Source organism: Pseudomassariella vexata, assembly GCF_002105095.1.
Source record: "Pseudomassariella vexata strain CBS 129021 chromosome Unknown BCR38scaffold_15, whole genome shotgun sequence".
Taxonomy (NCBI): Eukaryota; Fungi; Ascomycota; class Sordariomycetes; order Amphisphaeriales; family Pseudomassariaceae; genus Pseudomassariella; species Pseudomassariella vexata.
The window spans coordinates 147,827-168,335 of NW_024467970.1; the positions used below are offsets into that span (position 1 = coordinate 147,827).

At 48.7% G+C, this 20,509-nt stretch overlaps 7 protein-coding genes and 1 non-coding gene across 8 annotated transcripts; 4 read left to right on the forward strand and 4 right to left on the reverse strand.

Annotated features, from left to right (window-relative positions):
- Window positions 1-150: 150 nt before the first annotated feature.
- Window positions 151-1,727, forward strand: BCR38DRAFT_489093 (uncharacterized protein; the record flags this gene model as incomplete). The annotated part of the gene is made up of 4 exons (XM_040864360.1): window positions 151-819; window positions 880-1,117; window positions 1,173-1,193; window positions 1,270-1,727. The coding sequence occupies 4 exons, from the start codon at window positions 151-153 to the stop codon at window positions 1,725-1,727; spliced, it is 1,386 nt and encodes a 461-aa protein (XP_040711548.1).
- A 621-nt stretch (window positions 1,728-2,348) lies between these two features.
- Window positions 2,349-2,980, reverse strand: BCR38DRAFT_68799 (uncharacterized protein). Its single transcript, XM_040865562.1, has one exon. The coding sequence runs from the start codon at window positions 2,814-2,816 to the stop codon at window positions 2,496-2,498; it is 321 nt and encodes a 106-aa protein (XP_040711549.1). The 5' UTR covers window positions 2,817-2,980; the 3' UTR covers window positions 2,349-2,495.
- A 1,571-nt stretch (window positions 2,981-4,551) lies between these two features.
- On the forward strand, window positions 4,552-5,334 carry BCR38DRAFT_413057 (uncharacterized protein; the record flags this gene model as incomplete). The annotated part of the gene is made up of 3 exons (XM_040858786.1): window positions 4,552-4,582; window positions 4,722-5,054; window positions 5,123-5,334. 3 exons carry the CDS (start codon window positions 4,552-4,554, stop codon window positions 5,332-5,334), a joined length of 576 nt encoding a protein of 191 aa, XP_040711550.1.
- Window positions 5,335-5,591: 257 nt separating this feature from the next.
- BCR38DRAFT_446447 (uncharacterized protein) lies at window positions 5,592-6,686 on the reverse strand. Its single transcript, XM_040861091.1, has one exon. The coding sequence runs from the start codon at window positions 6,469-6,471 to the stop codon at window positions 5,755-5,757; it is 717 nt and encodes a 238-aa protein (XP_040711551.1). The 5' UTR covers window positions 6,472-6,686; the 3' UTR covers window positions 5,592-5,754.
- A 1,071-nt stretch (window positions 6,687-7,757) lies between these two features.
- On the reverse strand, window positions 7,758-9,255 carry BCR38DRAFT_527287 (uncharacterized protein; the record flags this gene model as incomplete). The annotated part of the gene is made up of 4 exons (XM_040865386.1): window positions 8,904-9,255; window positions 8,226-8,588; window positions 7,906-8,161; window positions 7,758-7,852 (listed from the first exon to the last, which is right to left on the reverse strand). The coding sequence occupies exons 1-4, from the start codon at window positions 8,955-8,957 to the stop codon at window positions 7,758-7,760; spliced, it is 768 nt and encodes a 255-aa protein (XP_040711552.1). The 5' UTR covers window positions 8,958-9,255.
- A 380-nt stretch (window positions 9,256-9,635) lies between these two features.
- Window positions 9,636-9,738, forward strand: BCR38DRAFT_t309. Its single transcript has one exon. It is a non-coding gene; the product is annotated as a tRNA-Thr (tRNA).
- A 2,402-nt stretch (window positions 9,739-12,140) lies between these two features.
- Window positions 12,141-13,266, reverse strand: BCR38DRAFT_477589 (uncharacterized protein; the record flags this gene model as incomplete). The annotated part of the gene is made up of 4 exons (XM_040863077.1): window positions 12,141-12,486; window positions 12,516-12,627; window positions 12,660-12,863; window positions 12,960-13,266. The coding sequence occupies 4 exons, from the start codon at window positions 13,264-13,266 to the stop codon at window positions 12,141-12,143; spliced, it is 969 nt and encodes a 322-aa protein (XP_040711553.1).
- A 4,729-nt stretch (window positions 13,267-17,995) lies between these two features.
- On the forward strand, window positions 17,996-20,205 carry BCR38DRAFT_352632 (POT family protein; the record flags this gene model as incomplete). Its single annotated transcript, XM_040856718.1, has 4 exons — window positions 17,996-18,296; window positions 18,356-18,563; window positions 18,646-19,683; window positions 19,836-20,205. 4 exons carry the CDS (start codon window positions 17,996-17,998, stop codon window positions 20,203-20,205), a joined length of 1,917 nt encoding a protein of 638 aa, XP_040711554.1.
- Window positions 20,206-20,509: the final 304 nt, after the last annotated feature.

A 20,509-nucleotide genomic window follows, 5' to 3' on the forward strand; every position in this document is an offset into this window, starting at 1 on the left:
CTTTTCTTTGCCACAGAAACGTGGTCATAACACAAGTCTTAATCCAAGTCGAAAACCCGGACTATCCCATGTGCCACACTTTCTTTAAGTCGCCATTCGTATACACCCGCTGTGATACCTCTATTCCCACCGTCGTTCATCTTCTCGACAATGGCGGACGAGGCGTCGACATCGGATTGTGCACCTACCCTGAGCTCCTTCGAAGCAACCTTCAGAACTTTCGTTTCAATCACGCTCCGTGAGACAATTGCCGAGAAACTCAAGCACGAAGGTCTAAGATTACTAGAAAAAGCCAGAGATGAGGCAATCTGGTCCATCAAGCCGGGCGACGGCAATCCATGGTTTTTATCTCGCCAGCAGCAACATCTTTACGTGGAAAACTGCCGTGAATTGCTGCAGCGATGCCGGCCATGGCTCCATGCCGCCATCGATGAGATGCTTGATGAGCTCGACCAAGAAGCCGACAGCGATGGGACTGCTGCATTGTCGACTTGGAGGTCACCTCCAATCACGCCACGGCCAATTTCGAATGCATTCCTTATCACTCCTACTAGGGTCTCTGCTGCGACGCCGCAAACAAAAGCACCCGTAGCCCCCATGGAATCTCCCTGCGGTCGGATGAGGAGCCCCGCAAAGTCAGTCACACTCCCCGCGACGGAGCACGACCCAGAACTCAACAATGTGGAAAAAGAAACCGTGGGGGCGACTGGCGCAGCGAGCACTCTCATTCTTACCTCAGCGGCCGGTACAAGCAAGCGGCGAAACAACGACCCAGAAGCATCAAAAGAGTCCAATAAACGAGTCAAGACTGCCTCGAAGGTATGTGTCTTTCCGATTCCGACGCGCAATTTGACTAACATAACCTCGCATAACGACAAGCCTACGACCAACCCCGTTCAGATAATAGACGTCTACAGGGGTGAATGCATCTTCAGATACAAGGACTCGAGCGAACTCTACGTTCTTCGCTGCAACTTGACCAAGTGCAAGGAAAAGGGCAGACCTCTCTTCTTTCAAGCCGACCCCTTTAAATACAACAGAGCACTCAACCACTTTGGTGGTGAGGTTCACAACATTAAAGACCCTGACGAAATCTGGATCAGGTATGCCCGTCGAGGTAAGGAGCCACCGCCATTCGCGTGTATCAATCAGCCACTAACAATGAAGTATAGTCATAGGTGCAGCCTCAACACGTGAGTTTCCCAGAAACAGTTCCTGGCCACCATCAAACGCCGTTCAACTCCAGAAGCTAATGGCTGAAATATTTAGGTAACCTCGGCACACCCAAATCCAAACAACCAGATATCTCGCCTATATCCACAGAGACGCCCAATCGGTTGCGCAACGGAGCTCCATCGCCCACGACCAGCCCGACTGCAGGGCGCGACAAGGGCAAGCAGCCAGAGAAACCCACGACTCCTCTTGCCAGTCGGGCCGCGTCGGGCACTGCTAAGTCGGCCTCCTCCACAAGCCCCTATGTGCAAAACAAGCAAAAGCAGCAGCCAGGGGCATCCGACAGCCCGAACCTCTTCTCCCTTCGCGACAACAGTAAAAGTCCCCCAAATGCCACGCGCACCACCAAGAACCTCTTCGATAGCACGGACAGCGATAGCGATTTTGAGTTGCCTACCCTGGAGGAAATTGCGGCCAAGGATCATAATACTCGTCGATTGAAAGAGCAGCCATCTTATTTGATCAGGCCGTACGTGGAGGACGAGTTCAAGTGAGTCAAAAAGGTTGATGGAAGATGCTGGGCCGTCTCTGGTATGTGGCTACGACTCCTTGTTTATGATTTCGAATGCTTTTCTCGATGTGAAGTGTGTTGATACCTATTCCCTTTTCTTGTTTCCTTTTTTCCTTGTCAATGACCTTTTCAAATAGCATACAGGGACATGGGGAACGAGGTACATGTACTGACGAGGCTTCTGGACGAAAGTCCGGGATGGGAACGCCGGGGGCGAGAGAATTTGGATCAGGCTATGCTGGCTTTCTGGATATAACGGGGTCAATCCGAACTTGGACTACATATTTTCGATAGTTACAACTCACTGGAAGTAGTTGGCGCCGTTTAACGGACGAGAGTTATCACTCACGTATCTTGAGTTATGTAGCACGCCATGCTGCCTACGTAGTCTTGTAGCTTGAGGAGCGGAGCTCAGCCGCTTATCGCGATTGGAACAAATTACGGCAGATTGATACATGCTTGGATTGCAAGTCAAGAGAGTTAAGCAACACTCAGAAACACGAGCTCAATAATAGTAAGTAAGCTCCCGACGCCTCAAGCTAATCCTTCAAAGAGCAACTCATCCACCTTGATCCCATTACTGTTATCCCAACCTCTGAAATTTCCACGGTAAGTGTTTTTCTAAACAGCCCTTTATGACTTCCAGCCGTTCCCTCTTTGAAGTGTCAGCCATGCAAATAAGTTACTTGAAGTTGGCTCATGTCGAGTCACTCACCATGCGTGCCATCGTTTACGATCCAATGATAAACCCTTAGGAGCCCTCACCAGCAATATCCCTCTTGTCTTCGGCAGCAACTCCACGCTTCTCTCCGATTGACCCGATGATGAAGCCGTATGAGTCCTCGCCAGCGCTATCTCGCTTCTCATCAGTGGGCGGGGGCCCGATGACGAACCCGTAGGAGTTCTCGGACGCGGTGTCACGCTTTTCATTGGTGGAGTCGATGATGAACCCATACGAGTTTTCGGAGGCCGTGTCGCGAGCTTGAAGGTCAGAACCGACCGCGACGGCGGGAGCTGCCAATGCACTGGCCGCTTGGAGGGCGAGGAGGGCGCAGATGCTTTGGAGCTGCATGGTGAAGAAAAACAATTGAATTCTGAGCTTCGTGTGGGTCGTGCAGGGAGAGGTGGGACAGTGATTCAGAGATATGCTTGCTAAGACTGAAGTGTCAAATGAAACGGAGATGTGCTTGTTTATATGTTTAGGCTTTTGCTGTCTCACAGGGGCGAACAGTTTCGTAAGATATATTAAAAGGCGATGAGTGCTATTGGGGGTACTACCGGACTATCTATTTGTCACCAGAAATTCCGAACCTGGAATGGTGCAGGGCCATGCTGGCGGAGACGACGACTGTAAATCGGCGATGTGAGGCAGGATGTTGCGTTCTCATTCAGTCTCTTGCATAATTGTGAAATTGGTTGGTTACATGGACAACTCCAGAGAGCTGATAGTGTAGCAAGACGACGAGTGTGTGGCATAATATGAGTCTTCTCCCTGTCATTTAATCATGGAGGGTGATTCACAATTCAATCCCGATATGCAGTCTAACCCACCGGTTTATTTGTCATGTGCTGTTGGTGGTTGTGGTTTGCATCCGACAATGCCGTAACCATGTTTTCAACTATAACCTCCTTCATGCATGGAAAATATACATTCTGTATTTTTATTTGTCCTCTGCAGCCTCCAACGGCCTGGCAATCTACATCTCTATCTTACGACCTGACGGCCGTCCAATGACAAATTTGCGCAATGACTTCCCCATCAACCACCTTCGAAATAAATAGATTCGGTACACTTGGTAAAACAGTCGGCCAAGCCTTTTTTTAATTTTCTGACTGCCACTTTGGGTGTCTTGGGCCGCCACGGGAGGCTTGGTGAAAGATCGTTGGTGTCAGTGGAATTAGCCATGGAGGTATTACTAGGATAGGCCATCACGTGAGCGGATCATTCCCATGCAGCCTTGTAATTGACCACAGAAGTCAGGGATTAAAGGTGAGTGATGATCCATCCAATGCGTCACGAACCACTCCACTGGGGTCCGAATGTCGAACTAGGAAACTCGTTAATGGGCCGGATGGGATTTCTAATTTTACGAATTCCATCTTTCAGTACTCGTCCATTAAAGGCCGTGTTGGGCTACATAATCAAGTCTACTACTAGTGTTTGCAACAGATATGTGCAACCAAATCCCTGCGTGAAACTATTGATTCGTACGCGTTATAGAATAAACGACTGCTTCTTCCGCATTGACTTTTTGTCGTTGGGTTACGCATCACGACATCTTGACAATATCTGCGATAATTTGTCATGATCTTGATTGTCCGAGATCCATATCTCTCAATCTCGGTCGAGCTACGTGCCCCAAATTGTCGCTTCCCGCAGCTCGTAATGACTTGTCACTGTTTTTCTCCTAGTTGAAGGACTCGTGGTATGGTTAAAAACATGCTTCCTCCGATGATTGCAGTCTCGAGACTCTTTCAGGATCAACTGCCGGCCACACTGATGCTTCGAATCTCACCGTATACTTCATTGACCCGACAGCTCTCGTCGACTTCTTAAGACCATTCAAGTAATTCAATTTTCGCAAACCACATCTAAACGTGTCAACACAATTTTATCATCGCGTAGCGCTTGTCTCTACTCTTTTCCCTCCTGATGGCGCAGCCAGACTTCTTCAAGGAACATAAATACAGTCTCCTAAGCGATTCATCAGACACCTTGAGCCAGTGCATTGATTTAGACCCTGACCAAATCCATCACGTTGCGGGACGCACGTCCAGGCCCCGGGTGCTCAAGAACTTATTATGCAATGTCTGGATTGCCTCCTTCTGGCTCACTGGGTGTGCCCTCTTCTGGTCCGCCATCATCACCCGATCCAAGAAGCATGACGCTTGTCCACTCGAGTCTCAGCTTGTGTACTGTCAGCCACTATCCCTGTGCCAGGTTGCAAATAAACCGTAACTGACGTGAGCATCTCAGCACCCGCCCAAGATGTAGTACGCTACAAGGAAACCATTTTCGGCAACGGCTTCGACGAACGTAGCACTTTCCAAGGCCCGCCATCTCCTGCAGTCGACCACGCCTGGATGAAATCATACAGTTTCCTCAACCGAGTTCCTGAGAGCCAAGCCAAGTTGCTGCCAGACCCAACTGTGGAGATCAAGGGTGATCCCGGACATTACGTCGTCACTCTTGAGATCTTCCACTCCCTGCACTGCCTGGACGAGCTGCGCAAGCTCGTCTGGCCTGGGCACTACGGGTCCTTCATGGAACGATACAATGTTAGCGAGGACACCGCTGTCGAGCACCAAGGTACGTAAGCTATTTCACTTGTATCATCCAGTCCTTTGCGTGATGGCTGACTTTCCTCGGTACTCTAGACCACTGTGTTGAGGCTCTTAGAGAAGCACTCCTGTGTGGCTCAGATATAACCACGCATTCGTGGAAGTATAGACCAGACGGTCTCCACATCGTCACTTCTGGCATGGCGAAGCACTCATGTCGGGACTTCGATGCCGTCAAGCAATGGGCTGTTGACCATGACATGAAGGTCCCTTGGCAGCCAGTGGGGCTTCAGGTCCACTTTGAGTGAGGATTGGAGTTCATCCAGGTTTCGCGTTTCGACCGTGCTTGGGTTGGTGACAACGGGTTTAGTTGAGCATGCATTTCGCGCTTAGGTGTATTCACAGGACCTGGATTCAAGTTGGCAGACTTTTTCCATTAATGAAAGAATGCTCACCAACTCATGAAAGCTGTTAAATAACTTAACAACACTTGCCATAGCCATCTTTACTGCCGATATCCCGCCATGACCTTGACTCCAACACTGGAGAAGTTGAATCATCAGGGGTCCAAATTGGTCTTTCATTTGATACGCTCCTTGTAACTAAGCTGTGTCACATGAAAAGTCATCAGATTGGCTCAAGTCAAATAGCAGCTGCGTAGACATATCATATAGCACAATTTCAGCCTCGTTTCTTGCTTCACACACACTCCCCGAAGATTGCTGCTTCTACCATTGTTGCCTCCCTCTAGCAAGATCAAAGGTAGTAAGACCCACGTCGGCGTAAACCCATACAAAACACAGAAGGTACATTCTCAAAATCTGACCCCGGGCATACAACCCACTTGATTTCTGCATGTGATATCCAGTCACGACCATTAGCGACCTCGCGAGATATCCCGGCCGAAAACGATTGAGCCCATGATACCAGAACAGACCCTGCCGCCAAAAGTCGATGTGGATCTCCTCAGCAGCTCCGAAAAAGGCATACACGGCGAGAAAGAACCCCAAATACGCTACGAGTATCCTTCTGACGAGCTTCTTAGGCCTGCCATAAGCTCGGAATGGGGATGACATTAGGGACGCAGTGAAAGTGGTTAGAGCCAGCCACATGTAGAACGGCATATTCCGTTTCGGTACCGGACATGTCGCGAGGAAGAAACCGAGAGTGATCACGAGAATAAACCGCCAAGATGCTCTTCTGCCGAATCTCGTTTTCAGCGATGGAGCGACCTGGTCTTGCGTGTCCTCGTCCGCGGCATGGTAGGGGAGCACATCGTCTTGGTACCCAGCGCCGAATACGTCTGTGTCTGGGGAAACGTCTCTTCCTTCATCTACTTGAGTTCCTTGTGTGTGGTGTTGATTCTTTTTCTTATCTGCTGCTTCTATGAATGAAGGCGGTGCGCTGTGCACGGTGTATCCGTCTTCCTGCCGGGATGCTGACATGGCTTTTGCGTCCTAGGCGCGCCGCGACTGCATCTGCCCAATTGGGTAAAGCCGTGATGCGATAACCAAGTGCCGGCGATATAGAAGGTGCAGCCGCGATTGAAAGATAGCGGATTGAGTCTAGAAAGCGAATGTTTGAAGTTCGAATTGGATGATTTGATGGTCACTTGAGCACTGAAAAGGTAAAGTTGGAAGGTTTGCTGCATCGTCAGGTGCTGCCGCATAATTCAAAATGGCTAGCGTGACGCTCGGCTTCTGCCTGTCTGCACGACTGAGAAGTACCGAAGTACATGTCACTTAGACAACATACTCAAGTAAATTGACCGCGATAACCAACAACAAGTATATTTTGCCGGATTCCCAGCATTGGGGGCTTTATTGACACTGAACGTGTGTACGGAAGAATTGCCCAATTGGCTCTCGGGGCGTCACTAAATACACTAGTTCGTGTCTGAGTGCCTGTACATCTCCAGACCTGAGGCCACACTTGCCCACGTATTTCATGTAATCAAGCATGACCAGGTTTAATACCCTGGAGATGTCCTGAGTCCACTGAATAGGCAATGCCAAGAGATTTGACAAGGGAGATTGCTGCTAGCGCTACCCTGGAGGGCGAATAGGGGTAATGCGACGGAAGCTAGTTGCTCACACAGGCGACAATGGAATTGATAATCACGATAGCTCTACCTGCAAGTGCTATGAAAATTCTATCCTGTTGAACCTGAAAAAAGCAAAAAGTCCCGTTCATTGGCCGCTTCCGGAACACAATGTCCTTGACAATTTTGTACCTGATGAGTATTGCCACTAAAGTAACATTCTTATCGTATAGTATCATAGTCTCATAATCCTTGGTGCCCCCAAAAGGGAGAAGAAAAGAAGAAAAAGAACGGAAAGCAGAAAAAGTAGAAAAGGAAAGAATAGTATATCCGTACCACATGTCAATCGTGCAAGCGGTGAGTGTTATTTCGTTTCGGATGAGTGTGGCTTGCTCTCGCCCCAATTTAGAAACGTTACAAGATGAGAAATTCCTGGAAGATTAAGGATCTTCGGGTTCAAATAGTTCGGAGTCATCCTGTTCGGATCGCCCGTTATTGTCGGCATCCTTCGCATGAGAGGTGGGTCGCAGTCGACACCCCGCTAGGTCTAACTGGCTGTTTCCCCTTGTCTCTAGCTGTAGGTGTAGTGCTTGGTCTTGAAGTGAAGTCGTACACCGTCTCGTCAATGGGGGAAGGAGATGATTCTGGATCATCGGCTTTCGGTATAGGACCTATATATCCGTCCTATGATTAGCGCTTCTGAATTTCCACACAGACTTGCGTAAGCAACGAAAATAGTTCATCTCCGTGGCGGTTTAACTGACCTTGCTTAGAGGTACCCACAACTATTGGTCCGAGTTAGCACGACCAGCCAACTTTAAACGTTGGACCGTCTTACCTCTGTGTGCAAACCTCCTGAAAATTTCGTCTTTGGTCGTCACGTTATGGCCGTTCATAAAGTGCTTCCCCGCCCTTTCGTCGAATCTCCGGAAGGGATGTTCGGTGAAGTAGACGACATCTCCCTCCACGTCTTTGCATTTCTGCAGATTGCAGCGAAGAAAGTATACGCCTGTATATCCTTCATACCTGAAAGCAAATTCCCCAGGTCTAGTATCTTCCATCCTAATCGGGAGAGTGGTGTCGAGGCTTTCATTCTGAAGAACGCAAGTGTTCGAGTCAGCCGGGTATGGTATTTGGACGACCAAATTAGCGACTCACATTCTTCGAGATTCTACTCCATTTCTTGGGCTCATTCGAGGATCTGACGTCATTTGCAGGTCGTTTGGAATGGCCCGAAGGTCTAAAGTTGTCGTTGGTAACCCAAACAGGCTCATTCTGATCTGGAATCATCGGCAAAGTAGGTTCCAGGGTTCCCATCGTGACGAACTTCTTTCTTATATCCAAGTCGAATGATCCCATCTCGGCGACTGGCGCCCTCTGGTGTGGGCTTTCCATGGGTTTATCATGTTGGGAATGTTCTTCGATGGAATCTCGTGAACTGCCAGATGGGTCATCGTCCGCCGTGTCTTGTTTCGCACCGAAAACGCCGCTCTCGACTTTGATAAAATATTCATCTAGAGACTGATACATCTCAGCCTTAATTCGCGGCAGTAGAATACGAAATTTCTGCTGGAAAAGCCGCTGCTGCTGGTTGAAAAACTTCCAAGGGGCTGCGGGGTTGGGGGATAGCGATTGAATCTCTTTGACCAGCTTTTGCACCTCCCCCTTCAGGCCAGGCCCGAATTTCTCTGGAATAAAGGATGACATATCATCCATAATGAGGGGTGCGTTGATGGTCTTGCTTACTTAAAGAAGTTACGATACATGCTTTTAGATAAAGAACTTTGAGATACACCAATGATAAGTGAAGCGGGAAGTGGAAACTGCAGTAAATACCTTCGCTTTAAAGTTTCTGGTCGATGGGCACAATGAAGTGAAATACCACGGCATGAATATATCAAGGGTGTTGAATGAAGTAAATTCCCTGTGCGGATTCTGAGGCAGCCGGCCATATTGCTGGGTTGCATGATGGTTGATATCCAGTATTGATGACTCGCATAAGATGCCCGTAGAATAGACGAACTGTATGCTTTAATCATTCATCTGATGTTGTTTTCCAGTCGTTTGTAGCGGCTGTCGGCGTATTGCAAGTAGAACTTTCCCTGTTCACAGAGTCATAATTGGGTGTATAACCTGGAGTTGCCGGTTCCGCAACCCTGTATTATTCTGGGAGCATCTACCCCACGACTAATTGGTGGCAATGGAAGATAAGAGAAACCAAGATAGTCTCCTGGAGAAGTTAAGCGCCTGTGAATGATTAGATACAGGGTCATGCATGTTGCAGCCCCGGCCGCCTTTCAGGGGTTTCAACCTACATCTGAATGTGGCGCAGTCCAACGGTAACTTCGAGCCCAATCAGGATGATGATCAACGTGAGCCCCTGTCAACCTAACCTCGGTTGATGCGCCTCCAACTTTCTCTCTACATTGATGGGTAGCATCAAACCTGGTTTGATTGGATGAGGAGAGACTGTTGGCTGTGTGTTGCAGGTGTTTTGGAACAGCCTTGCAGTGCGAACGGGCCGCGACGGCCTCCCATTAAGATTCCGCTGCATAATTATATCGCTCGGTCGGCTGGTGTAGTTGGTCACTTCGCTGGTAGATAAGTCCCGATTTGAGCCTCGCCCACTTGGGTCGGTGACGAGTCGCGGGTTCGAATCCCGCAGCTGACACACAAGGGGGTTTAGTCAACCCTTACGGCGCGCTGCCCACCTTGTTGACTTCGCCTACCTAGCGATAATAGGGAGATTGGTGCAGTTTAGGATTACGAGCATCCTAGCCAGTCGACCGTCAAGCACTACGTCGGCGGAATATAACTCGACAGCCGGTCCAGAATTCGAATCGTTAATCCGACCCCTTATCGGACCCCCTCTCGCCGCGATTCTTGCGAGCGTCTAGACCACGTTACGGTCTATCCACTTGAGCGTATGGTTGAGATGTATACGCTCGACGAGAACCCCAATTAGCAGATACTACGACTTGCCGCGACAAAAAATAGTCGAGCATCTTCTGCACATCAGCAGCATCCCACCCCTGAGGACGAATTTAAGTGCCACATTACCACACTTATCGGTAGTTCAGGCAGGGGTTGTAGCACAGACTTAGGGAGGGACAGGAGGTTTAGTAGTCGTTTGGCTACAAGTTTACCTGTATAACCGCCCGCCGCGGCTTAAGGGCCCGCTATATCATCTATAGCCCCTTAAGGGAGTACTTGTAGAGGTACCGAGGGTTAACACCTACGGCGTATTTAATATTATTATTTATATCGCTCGAATGCAACTGTTTACCTTACGCGAAAATTTTCATGCAAAGATATCTCTTCTAGCCTCATCAGAGATTCCCAATGTCCCAAGTGAGAATCTCTTTAGAACGATAGGTAGTGTACACAGCCTCCCAAATGTGACAGTGGGCTTATATAGGTATGATAATACTTAACAGTAAAACTGATTCCAGTTTTAGCTATGAGTCACTTATTTACTTGAGTAAATTGAGGTGGCAATGTACTTTATGAACAGCAACGAACGCGAGCATGGTGGGCGCACCAACCATCAGACACATCATGACACCCTAGCCCAACCCCTCCCTTCCTCTTGCTGGTGCCTACCATACAGCCTGCTGGATTTCATGAAAAAAATTCCGTTGCACCCTTCGAGCTCAGTCTTTGGCATTCCAGCCCGTAAATAATAGCCAACGCCGACTTCGTCTGTCTCTTCTATACCGGAGCTTCCGTGGCCTTTCCACGTCTCAAATCCAGAGCAAACGAAGTTCGCGCCAATAATGCGTCTTTCCGCTCCCTCATCTAAGACCAGGCGTATCTGGCTTGTACATGTAGTCAGGCGGAGGTCTCGAAAACCTTGCTCCCGCACAGCACCAAGCCGACGACTCAGATTCGGCTGCGCGGAGCAGCAGCCGTGCTGAGAGCCTGTTACCAACGGTAACCGGTTTGTCACTTGCATCATAATTCAAACAGTTTCAGATCAACGCTGTTTGTACCGACGCCCATTTAATTCACAGGACAGGACTCGATTTCTCGGCGGACTATATTCCGAAATAAGCCTCGTGACCCCATCGAGAGACCAACACGTTGATCGGTTTTCATGTGAATACTCGAGCCTTGCTTGATCTATCATGGATGTTCTGATCACCTGCCAACATCGAGAGACATACGAGAGACGTACGGGAGACAATACCACATTATCTCCTTACGAGCCCGACCTCCGGCTGATGGACTAACGGACGGCTTTGAACTGTATGTTACATAGTCCCAGCAAAAGAGGCTTCGATAATTGACAGCTATTCCAGAGAATACTTCCACAACACTTCCACACGGAGAACTTCCACCATGTCTCCGACAACTAGATCCATGCGAGCAACAATGACGATCAAGACCCCTATCCCTCACGAGCACACAATTTGAGATCTTTGACGCCCAAAATTTCTCTGGCAACTACATCTATACCTACTATGATGTTGACGAAGACCTGTTGTCCCTCACGAGCCCGCACCTCAATAATCACTGTGAGGGATGTGCGACGAGCCCTTCCTGTTCGTGTCCCACAAACCTTGCGGCTAAGAGTCGCAGGCCCTCACCTCCTTGCTCTGATACCACAGCCTCAAAATCAAGGCCGAAAGACACTGGGGTACAAGAAGTTGATGAGGTCTCAACAGGCAGGCGCGGTTGAGCTAACTTTCTTTGGTGTTAAAGAGAAAAGAGAAAAGAGCAAAGATATAAAAAAAAAGAGAAAACAGCGTAGTCCGGCGAAGACGTACTGCGCATCGGTTGGCCAGAGACATGTTGTCAGTTTTGTGGGTAGTGGTGAAGATCGAGCAAGACTTATCAGGCCTGGCTAGTGTGTATGGTTACGAGTTTATTTTAGGAATTGGGGATAATAGTGAAGGTGCGTATTATCATCGAACTGTCAAAAAAGAAGAAAATAACAAAATAATAGAACAAAAGACCGGACTGGGTATCTAGAAATAATATAACTTGTACCTCAAAAGTTTGTCGTGGACTCATCATCATTCCCAACTTCAATATCTCTGCAAACCTACTTCGTGACCCTATCCACCGTCGCTACCTCGAATTCGAACCCGCCCCCCCTTTCACCCCAGTAGCCGACACCACCTCGGACCACTCGGAATCAATCCCCTCCCCACACATTGTCCTCACTCTAAAATCCCATCTCTTCCCATCGACCGTCCACACCGTCTCATAATGGTTCGTCAGACTCGAAAACGAGAAGTGGCGCCAATTCTCCCCTGCCTTCCGCGTCTGCAGATCGTACCCGAACGCGCCGTAGAACGCGCCGTACAACGTGTCCCAGGTGACATTTGTCGCCTCGGCTGCTGGCTCCGCGCGCAATTTCAGGGGCGCGGCGCAGGGTCGTTCGGGCATGTAGTTTGGGATGGAGAGGACTTTACTACCGAGGTGATAGTTGTGTGTGAGTACTTGGCTGAAGGATTGCGCGATTTGGTATTCGCCCATTGCGTTTGGGTGCAGGCCGTCGTGGTTCTGGCTCGCCTAGATGGGACTGGTTGTTCATGCATCGGCTTGACTTGAGCTATGATGTCTGGCACGAGTATATGAACATACAACTGTAGTTCTCCCTAAGCTGAACTAACTTCACAGGAGACACTTCCGAACTCCACTTCAGAATCGCAGCGGCTAGAAGCTCATTGTACTGGTCCGTCTTGATGGGAATATCCTCACTCCCTTTTATAAGAGACCGCTGCGGGACATTGGCCAGAGCGAACTTCAGATTGGGGTGTTTGCCGCGCGTGCATTGTCGACGAAAGTCTTCAGGTTGGTGAGAGTGTCCTTAGCTCCAAAGAACCAGCCGAGATCGTGAAATCCCAATTCGACGAGGAGGTATTCCGACATGTACCGGCGCACTTGCTCCTGATCTCGCCTTGACTTTTTCTATCTGGCGGCCCCAGACGGCACAGTGATTATTATCGAAATCAGGCGAAACGTCCGCTGCATATCCCCCGTCATTATCAGGAGTCATCGTAATTAGAGTGTCATCACTCTGCTTGGGCGACCTGATAGGTTTCTTCGCATCGTCAACTGGAAGCTTGGTGCCAGTATACGGCCCTACGAAGTCGACATTGACACCCGTTGTCTGGAACCACTCCCACAGACGGGACCTCCACGTATAGTCGCCTTCCCAGCCGTGCGTGATGGACTCGCCCACAATCATAACCTTAATGGTGGGCCTGAGAAAACATGCCGGGCCCCGTTCTCCAACCTCGTATGCAGCAGAGCTCCGACCGCGATGTGGAAGACCGCGATGCCGGTGATAGTGGCGATGCCGGGTCTTCGCAGTCCGCCGGGGGTGGCCAGCCGGCCGAAAGAGGTCAGCATCGGAAGTTCGTATGTTTTTCTATGCGATAGTATCGGGTTGGAAACATCGTAAGTGCCGTCAATTGTGTCGTGGACGGTGGGAATGTGGTGTGTTTGTGTCAGTCTTCGCAATATCGAACCACTCCTACATCGGTGTATTCCTTGTCCAATAGTCGCAAGCGCCGAGGCGGCACAATTACCAAATCCGCCCCCTGCACCTCCCTCATTGATGATAGTGTAGTCCCCAGATTATATTGCGACTTTAGCCAGAATTGTCTTCGCCTCCATGGATTCTCGAAATCTCGGGCGCCATTTTCCAGTCCGCCAAGTAGGGATGCGAAAGATCTTCAATCAATGTCATTTGTTACTTGCTTATCATCTGAGGCAAAGAGAACTACTTGTCGATAATAACAGGTTTGAGCTAACTTATTATGCAACTAAGTAGAGTTCTTATTTAACATTTACCTTGCTTATCTGTTTACCCCTACCGTCAGAGTCGAGCTTTCAATTGCCACGCCTTCGGCCGTACCACCACGATAATGCCCTGACAGCGCATAGCTTTAATCTGGTAGAACTAACATAGTGGTCACCCAAGATATCAATGTCAAACTCGTCGTAATGGAAGCTGGGTTGTCAATCAACTCGTTAGCTTGACAACTTACCAAGGGGCCTGTTTCAATTGTCACCAACAAGGATTGGGGAGTTGCCTATTCATATATGTACGCTTGTTCAAGAATAATTGGCCTTCCGCGAATCTCTGCAATCCTGCGGTTGAGTTTGTCATGATATACCCTCGTGCATACTTACTGAACATGTCAATATCTTCCACATGCAGAAGACCGTTTTTCATGCCCTCCCCAAACATGAGTCCGTCTACAATGCTTTCACCAGCAACGAAATACCTTTCTCTAGGTCTCTGTTGCAGTAAGACAGGCAATCTCGAACCCAAGAGGATAGTAACTAAGTCACCGGCCATTTTGTTCTTGTTCAGCCACCGAAGTCTTTCCTGCTCGGTGTGACAAAGCTGTACTCCTACCATCACGTTTTTTTCCCGAATTGTCCTCACACATCACGAATATTATGCCTGTAGCGAGGTAACTCATGCCTGTCGGAGAACCACTTCAGAAATGGCTTGCCCTGAATTTGAAAGACCGGCCCTCACAGCAGTTCAGCCATTGTATCAAACTAGGGGAATGTTTTGTGACACTGCGTAGTTTCCTGTCCAGCCGCATGAGGAGGAGCCCAATTCGTGTTGGATACTCGAGAGGCGGAACATAGTACGTCGAAAAGTAGCCAGCGGAGACTTTTTGTAGTAGAAGATGTATCGCCGAAGTGCCTGTCGGTGGCGCAGCGTGTTTTCGTTTCACAAGCCTTGTCCTTGGTAAGCCCAAACCAATTGCTCCATCTAGTCCAGGCGAGCATGATGATACCCGGTCGACAAGGAAACATTTAATTGTAAAATATTTTTCTCTCACGTTGTACTCAACAGGGTGCACCGTTAATACTATAAACTGGGGGTGTGTAAGCCAGCTTCCCTCTCCATCATCCGGATCATGTTCATCCGCAGAAGAACTGACCCGGCTTTCGGCCCATCTTCAGGAATCAAACCAATCTAGATACCACATTTTGACCTCATCAATTTTGAAAGAAATTATATCAAGAGGCCCCGTTGCCTGTACCATCAATCCATATCCTTGCAGATGGCTGGCGTCGTCAGAGCGTAATTAGGGATGGGGTTATGATGGACCTGTTATGAGTAAGCCCAAGAACCGCATAGACCTTGTAGCTGATGTCAAAAGCCCCAGCGCGGGGTGACATATAAAGCGATTACTTATCAGCGAGGGCGCGGCTCATGAGTGAGAGAAATACTGAAGTAGTGACATGAAAATCGGTGAGTAACTATGCGAGCATTAAGAAACAGTGATGTTGTGGGCCACGGCTTACATTCGTTACTTATTGTTCACCTTTAAATCATATGCATAACTCGGAGTTGACAAGGCTATAGTACCACGTATGATTCCCGTCAAATGTATTAATGTTCGCCCAAATCAGGTGGATACGGGAAGTATTCAAGGGTTTTTGTAACATGCTTAAGAAATGACGTGATACCGCAACAATCAGTGCCCGAGGTACTATGTTGCATTGTACATTTTGGTGGTCTGAACTAGACGCAAGTAATCTAAACCCAAGTATAGGCCCAGGAATCAATAAGAGCTCTGGAGACCGACAAGTTTCATTAGAAGGAGGACAAACCTTTGCGCTAAATTAAGCAATTACTGGCTGTATCCTTATCACTGAGCATGTAGCAACTGATTATGCATACAATGAAAGTGTTTTTATGTTGGAAATGGCATCATATAAGCAGAAGGGGAAGAGGGGGTGGGGGGTTTGGGGAGGGAAGGTATGAGACGACTAGATAATACCGAGTGCACTGCAGGAAAACAAGGGCTAGGATGGCGGACTGGCCGAGACCTCCGAAGCTAACGGGTAAGCGCTATGAGGCATGGACTGGCCAATGAGACTTCACAGGCTACAGCTAGCACATACACATGACAGATATGGGTATTGTGTTTAGCTTATGGGAAACCTGTGTAACCCCCAAAGGCTCTGTAAGACTACATATTATTTCATATAATACTGCCCGTCCTTTAGGGAAGCCAGAAAATTTTGTCCACAGGCAGACGAAATCGAAGAGGTCAAAGACGGGTGGCTCTAGATCCAGGCGCCAGGGGTACTCTACTGATGGAGAGCCACCCCGGCCTGGAACACGTGCTAACAAGAGCCTCTGTGCTCTTTGCCCTTCACAGATACTATTTCATTTAACATCCTCTTTCTTGGGCCCCTGGTGGCAGAGAGGCCGTGGAAGCATGGTTAAATGGGGACATAAAGATGCTACTAAGCACTGGACACGTTGTACTAGCAAATGAATACGCCAGGTCGAGGGCTCGCATTGATATTATGGCTTACGGCTAATTGGGTGGAAACAAGGCCTGACAGTCCAAGATGGATTGGATCACACGTTAGGAACAAAACGCCTTAGAGGCAACGATCATGTGAGGTACACCGTGTAGCGTAGCACGCCCCGTGCCCCCGGGAAGATCTGCCATACTGCTGCCTTGCTATTGGCCTAGGCGTTGCGCAATCAATAGTAGTAACAATACTAGCTACACAAGCAGATTAAAGTAAGCCGAGAAGCACATACCAGAAAGAAAAGATCGGTTGTGTCATACACTAGCGCGTGATACTTGGGGAAAAGGTTCACACCCAGAGCAAGAGTTGGACAATATGGGCCCTGTGGGCCATGTGGGTCCTATACTTGCCACTATCGCCACCTAGAACGGCGACCATCCCCACATACCTCTATTACGAGAAATGTGGCAAGGATAGAACATTCCCTACTTATCTATATGCTTCTACAACTTGTCTGAATTAATCAGCAAGTCTACCATTCATTGACTATATAAGAACCCTTTTGTTTCCATACATAGACCCTCGAAGAGAGGACCAGAGTTAGCTACAATACATACAGGTTAGGCATATGTGCCCTCCTTTTGCTCCTTCAACGGGAACATAAAATCCAAGTGCAAGCTATGGTTTCATTAAGTATTCAAGAATCTTCATTTGGCCATTCGGCAGTCTTACCTATTTTTGAGAGTATTAAAAGAGTGTCATTACATACTTCAGGATCGTTCGAGGCCTCTTCATTGAAGATTAATAACTCAAGTAGTCAACTATTCACTGAAAAATAGCGGCTGACAGGTTCCTAATGCGTAAGGAGTCTACAATCTGTCATTAGGGAGAACGAACTCCACGCTTAGTTATATAAGCATCTTATTCGGGCTGGTTTTCGCCCCATGACTATGGGAAAGGTGAATTGTCGCATCTTATTGGAGATTTTGTATCAGCTTACGATATATCCTGAATACCGTCTTATCGGTCTCTGAGTCCTCTTCGTCATCGTCGTATGGTTCGACAGCTGTTTGGGACTTTCTAATCTTGGACTTGCCAAGAGCCCCGCCACAGTTACCCAGAAGGAACTTCCGTTTTCGACATGGTGTCATGCATGTCGATTACTACCATCAACGAATTGCCCTTTGGCCAGTCCTCGGGTGTGAAGATTTCAGCAACACGGTCAAGGCCACCCTATATAATATGCTCGTAAGAACGATGAGCCTCATTTGAATCCCTCTATGCATACCCGTGTAAGTATTTGATCAGCTCGCGTGTAGAAAGGTCTGACCTATCACCGTGCCGGCATCGAGGGAACATTGGAAAGGGATCTGCACCGCATGCATCCCCGCATAAGCAGGCGCCGTATATCACCAACAATAACAGGTTGGTATCCCTTCGGAGGACCGTTACATGCGCGTAAGACGAATGCCAAGCAAATCAACGAACCAACGGTTAGGATACATGTGCCGCACCACAATTTTCAAGCCGTAGAAGGTGCAACGTGACGTGCGACCGATCAACGCATATAAGAACCTTTTAAGTTTCACGTCACTAGTTTATCATTAGCCTCCTTTTTATTTTGGAACTCAGATGTTTCCGCGGCAAATCTCAACTGTCTACACTTTAATCTTACCATGTCGGCCGGCGCCAACCTCGAGGTCGCCAATGGGGCAATAGGCGACATAACCCCCCTTGGGAAGGGCGACAACAATGAGAAGGCAGTCTTGGCTGATGGCCACGGCTTCAAAGACGAACACGTCAAAGAAGATACAGCCTCGGACGACATTTTACGGGGGCCCCATGGCGAAGAATACCCTACCAAGCACGAGCTCGAGACGCTGCGACGCGTCAAGGGTTCTATCAATTGGGTTATCTATACCATCGCCTTTTGTGAACTCTGTGAGCGGTTCGCCTACTACGGTACCACTATTGTTTGTAAGCATCCGACCCTACACGAAGATTGATATGATGTGTGCTGTCTCACACAAGTGCAGTTGTCAATTTCATCTCTGAACCCCTCCCACCTGGTTCGACTACTGGTGCAGCTGGGACCGATGGTCAAGCAGGCGCTTTGGGACTGGGTCAGCGAGCATCGACTGGATTGACGCTGTTCAACAGCTTTTGGTCATATCTCATGCCTCTGGCTGGCGGTTACGTTGCCGATAGCTTCTGGGGCAAGTACAAGACCATCAACATTGCCATGTAAGTAACTCAACTTGTTTATATGATCAGTATTATCTCTTCCAATGAAACCGCCTCATTTGAGGGCTAACGCATTTGACAGCATATTCGCTACGTTTGGTCATATCCTCATCATAGTTTCGGCTCTCCCGCCAGTCATCGCGAGCTCAGGCGGGTCTCTAGCAGCGTTCATAATTGGGCTGATCTTCTTCGGAATCGGTGTGGGTTTCTTTAAGGCCAACATCTCCCCCATGATCGCCGAGCAGTACGAAGCAAAACAGCCGCGGGCAGTCGTCAAAACGCTCAAAAGCGGGGAAAGAGTTATTGTCGATCCTGTGTTGACCATCTCCATCATCTACATGCGCTACTACTTTTTCATCAACGTCGGGTCTCTCGTCGGTCAGATTTGCATGACATATGCGGAAAAATACGTCGGCTTCTGGCTTTCTTATCTGTTGCCGACCTGTTTGTTCCTCACCTGCCCTCTGGTCATGATCTGGTGTAAGAATAAATATGTGCGGCATCCACCCACAGGATCCGTTTTGGGAAAGTCTATGAAGATTCTGGGTCTTGCCATGAAAGGCAAATGGTCATTCAATCCGGTCACTACCTTCCACAACCTGCGTGCTCCAGATTTCTGGGACAGCGCAAAACCGAGCCGCATCGAGAACAAACCAGCATGGATGACGTTCGACGATGCGTGGGTTGACGAAGTACGCCGGGGTTTCAAAGCTTGCACGGTTTTCTGCTGGCTACCCATCTACTTCCTGTCCTACAACCAGCTTTACAACAATCTCATTTCGCAGGCCTCCTCGATGACACTGAATGGGGTACCTAACGAAATCGTCAACAACCTGGACCCTTTGGCGCTGCTCATCTTCATTCCCATTTGTGACAAGATCATCTACCCTGCCATATCCCGCGCTGGATTTAAATTCACCCCTATCAAGAAGATCACGGTCGGGTTTGCTTTGGGTGCCATGGCTATGGTCGTTGCTGCTATTATTCAACACTACATTTATGTACAATCTCCCTGTGGCGACCATGTGAGTAACTGTCCGACACCCCAGTCACCCATCAATGTCTGGGTCCAAACACCGGCATACATCCTTATCGCACTTTCTGAGATTGGTGCTTCCATGTAAGTAGCTCTTTGAATATGAGCAGTTTTTTCTCGTTATAAATCATGGCGAAAACGCCTGTTAAAGGCTTGCTCTTTCTCCTGACTTGAACATGAATTGGCCGTCGTTAAATGCGATATGGGTAGATATTACTAACACCAAAAATCTGCAGCACCGCGTTGGAATATGCCTTCACTAAAAGCCCCAAAAACATGCGAGGCCTCGTAACTGGTGTATTCTGGTTCTCTAATGCGTTTTCATCTGCCATTTCGCAAGCATTTGTCGGCCTCTCGGAGGATCCGCTACTCGTGTGGCTGTACACCACCGTCGCCATCATCTCGGCGCTGGGCGGCATAGGCTTTTGGTTCAGCTTCCGGAAGCTCGACAAGGAAGAAGAGGCACTGAACACTTTGCCGGATTCTGTCTTCCAGGGCAGCAAGAATAAGGATAATTTGGACCTCGAGGCCACATTGGCTGCGAAGGCGGAGCAGGAGAAGATTCGACATGCTCAGGGGTTGGATGAGAACAAGCGTGTCATCTAAGGCGGGCTTTGGAAGAGAGCTGTATTGGTGATGATAATGACGATGGGATTTACTCGCAGGAAATCTATGGGCAGTTGGCCCAAGCGCTACAACCAGCATACAGCGTGTGCCTGGGGCACGCAACAGACGCCACTTGTACCATTACTGGCAGCGCAGAAGACTGAATTTATCAGCTAGCGCCGACTGTAGCCTATTTATTATTCTCAAGCCTCGTAGTGGAGCCACATTACACCATGTTGGGGGCACACAGAGAGATAGAAGTGTGCTGTATGGAGGAGAGCTAGGCTAGCGCTGGTGGGCTGGA